Source organism: Malania oleifera, chromosome 3 (genome assembly GCF_029873635.1).
Source record: "Malania oleifera isolate guangnan ecotype guangnan chromosome 3, ASM2987363v1, whole genome shotgun sequence".
Taxonomy (NCBI): domain Eukaryota; kingdom Viridiplantae; phylum Streptophyta; class Magnoliopsida; order Santalales; family Ximeniaceae; genus Malania; species Malania oleifera.
Window position 1 is genome coordinate 64,071,288 of NC_080419.1, and position 3,858 is coordinate 64,075,145.

General features: G+C 39.1%; 1 protein-coding gene across 1 annotated transcript; it reads left to right on the forward strand.

Moving 5' to 3' along the window:
* The first annotated feature begins 925 nt into the window (after nucleotides 1–925).
* LOC131151336 (uncharacterized) lies at nucleotides 926–3,085 on the forward strand. Its single transcript, XM_058102580.1, has 3 exons — nucleotides 926–1,230; nucleotides 1,978–2,358; nucleotides 2,575–3,085. The coding sequence occupies exons 1-3, from the start codon at nucleotides 926–928 to the stop codon at nucleotides 3,083–3,085; spliced, it is 1,197 nt and encodes a 398-aa protein (XP_057958563.1).
* Nucleotides 3,086–3,858: the final 773 nt, after the last annotated feature.

Consider the following 3,858-nt stretch of genomic DNA (forward strand, 5'->3'; position numbering starts at 1 on the left):
AAGATGACAAACTCACGTTGCCACACACTGATATTAGTTTATTTCCCTTATTGAGAGGTGTCTCTCCCTAGCATTATAAACATTTTAGGAAATCCTGACAGACGAGTGGGGCAAGCTCCGTGATAGAGGAGTTCGTAGGTACTACCCAGTTGCAGGGTAAGTAGTCAGGTTAGACTCATGATGGTTTTTGGGATGTATATATGTATATATAGAAATAGTGAAACTCTGGTATTGTATATTTGTGAATTGTATTTTGTTTCCGCTGCTTAGGTAGTATGTTTTGTATGAACAGGTAAATCCCCGATGCCTGTTGGTCCGGGTTGACTTTGACTATGTATTATGGTATTAGAGTATTATTAGAGTAATAACATTGTATGTAAAAAAAAAAAATTGGTTCTAAAGCCAGGACATTACAAGAGGGGCAAGTAGAAAAGTCTACAATGGTCTCTCAAGTACAAATCTTGTCTTAGGGGAGTGAGGAATGTAGGAAAAGCTCTGAAATGGAGCTATCCAACAGGTTTCAACTTCTTCCTGAATCTGATATGGAATACATTACCAGACTTGGGGATGATAGTAACATTGTCAAACATACCTTGATCACTGATGATGGATTGAAAAGTGAGAGGAAAAGCTTACCAGGTATTGGCTTGGATAAAGGGAAAGCTCAAGAAGAGCCCATTAAGGGTGCTCTAGAAGGGAAAACAAAAGCAGACAATCCTACCTTTAACCTGAGATAGGGAGCAGTTTGTGCATTACTAGCTGCTGGTGTAAGCAAACGTGGAGTTTTTTTGAAGATCCCTAACAATCAGGCAAACAGAACTCAGAATGAGGGCTTTACTTAAGTCAAGAGTAAGAAGAATATGAATAAAGGAGGGGTTGGTAACCAAGTAAACAGGAAAAGGGGGTTTGGCCCCCATCTTGCACCATGAAGATTACCTACTGGAACATCAAGGGTTTTAATAAACCCCTGAAAGAAAATGGGGTTCTGGACCTCATGAAAAAGACCAGAAGTGATCTAATTTGCATATTGGAAACTAAACTGTCAATGGCAAATCTTAAGAGTTTGATGGAAAAGAAATTTTCCAGATGGAAGCAAGTTAATAACTTTGAGTCTCATAGAGCAGGGAGAATTCTTGTGAGGTGGAACCCTTATAAAGTGCATCTTCAGGTGGTTGAGTCGAATGGTCAGGTTATTCACTGCTCAACAGCCTGCTTAATTTCATCCACAAGGTTCTATTATAGCTTTGTTTATGGCCTTCACACTACGGCTACTAGAAGGCTCCTTTGGGAAAGCATTGATCAATTCAAACCTAGTTGCAATGCCCCCTAGATGTTACTTGGGGATTTCAATTATGTCCTTAATGCTAATGAAAAAAGAAAGGGGAACCCCATAACCGCTTATGAAATCAAATATATGCTACAATGCTTTACTGAAAATGGTCTCTTAGAAATTAGATCCTATGGCTGCCCTTTAACTTGGTCAAATAATAAAACATGGTTTAAACTTGATCGGGCATTAGTAAATAATGTGTGGATTCAGTCTAGAATGAAACCCAGTGCCTAGTTTCATCTCCCTAGCTCTTTATCAGATCATGCTTCCTGTTCTATGTTGATTCTTAAAGAGAAAAATCTGGGGATGAGACCCTTTAAGTTCTTTAACATGTGGACACAACATTAGAAATTTCAGGATATGGTGAAGGCTACTTGGAAGAATAGATTCTTGGGTTGCAAGTTATATAGGCTGGTACACAAGTTACAAACCCTAAAAGCCCCTTTGAAAGATCTGAATATGATGCATTTCTCTCACATCTCCGTAAGAGCTGGTAAGGCCAATGAGGATCTAATAAATGCTCAACAGCAGTAACATGATAACCCTGAGAATGAGGCATTGCAGAGAATTGTTCAAAGTAAGAGAAATGAGGCAGTCAAGCTAGAAGAAGCAAATAGAACTTTTCTAGCTTAGCAATCCAAATATAGGTTCCTTGCTAACAGTGATAGAGACTCTGCTTTCTTTCACTCACTAGTAAAAAGCACTACCAAGAACCATGTTGCTGTGTTAACCAAAAGGAATGGTGAGACCACAAAGTCAATGCACCAAGTTGGTGAGGAGTTTTTGACTTTCTTCAAGGAGTTGTTGGGTTCTGAAATAAACTATGAACTAGTTGACCCCTGTGTCATTACCAGGGGTCCCAAAGTGAGTTTAGAACAGGGTGGGAGAATGATACAAGAAGTTACTAATATGAAAATTAAAAATGCTTTGTTCAGCATTGGGGATGACAAATCCCCAGGGCCTGATGGGTTCTCCTCATGCTTCTTTAAGAAATCCTGGAATATAATTGAAAAGGAGTTTGTGATTAAGTAATTCTTCAGGAATGGTAAGATCTTAAAGTAGCTGAATCGTACTACAATTGCCCTAATTCCAAAAAATCAACATGCCAGTATTGTGAATGACTACAGACCCATTTCCCGCTGTAATATGATATACAAAGTGATTGCAAAAGTTATTGCAAATAGAATTAAACCTTGCTTGGAAGTGCTTGTGGACAGTGCACTGTATGCCTTTATCAAATGAAGGCTCATGACTGAGAAGATCTACTTGGTTCAGGAGCTGGTTAGAAAATATGCAAGGAAGAAAGTCTTCCCTAGATGCATGCTAAAAATAGACCTTAAAAGGGCCTATGATTCTGTCTCTTGGAGCTTCCTGAAGGAGTTGTTGGTTCATCTTAATTTTCCTGGTAAAATGTTTGGTTGGATTATGCATTGCATCTCCACAACTTCCTACTCCCTAGCATTTACTTATGATCTTATTATCTTTGGGAGGGGTGACTTATCTTTTGTGAAGGAGATCATGGGACGCCTAAATTCCTTTTTCAAATGCTTAGGCCTGAATGCCAATGTACTTAAATCTAACTTTTTCAGTGTAGGGATTGCCGAACAGGATATGGATGATATTAAAACATTAACTGGTTTTAATGATAGAGAGTTTCCTTTTAGATATTTGGTGATTCCCTTGGCATCCTCCAGATTAAAGGCAGGCCAATACTCTCCTCTAATCAACAGAATAGCTAATCTGATTAGCTCATAGCCTGGGCATTCACTCTCATACGCTGGGAAACTGGAGCTAATCAACTCAGTAGTGCAAGGTGTGGATTGCTTTTAGCTTTAAACATTCCCTATTCCTTACTCTGTTTTGGAGCATGTGGTCAAATTATGCAGGTCCTTCTTATGGGGACAAAAATGCAAACCTTTGGTGGCTTGGAAGACTGTTTGTTTGCCAAAAAATAAAGGAGGGCTTGGGGTTTTTGACCTCAAAACTTGGAGCGCTGCACTTCTTATAAGAACCCTTTGGAACATTCATGCTAACAAGGAATCTCTATGGTCGAAATGGGTAAATAATATCGACTTAACGAGGGGGGGGGGCAGTATTTAGCAGGCTTCTTGCAAACATGAAGACTCCCCTTTGTTCAAGAAGATCATGCAGATTAAAGACCAGCTGATACTAAAATGTGAGGATAGTAGCAGTGCTGAATCTTAGTTGAAAATATGGGAGAATGAGGACAAATTTCTATGCTCTAATGCGTACCATTTCTGGAGACTTAAAGGTACCATGGCAGAACCTGGTTTGGAAAAATGGAGGAACCCCTAAATAATCCTTCATACTCTAGCTTACCACCTTGGGAAAATTAATGATTGTGACAAATATGTAGGGGATGGAGCTAATAAAAACTATGTGCTATGTGGATTGAACTAGAAACTAGTGAGCATTTATTCTTCAAATGCAGGATCTCAAAAACAGTTTGGAGCTCTTTGAGATGTTGGCTTGGGATTAGTAGAGCTATGACTATGATCAAGGCCAAC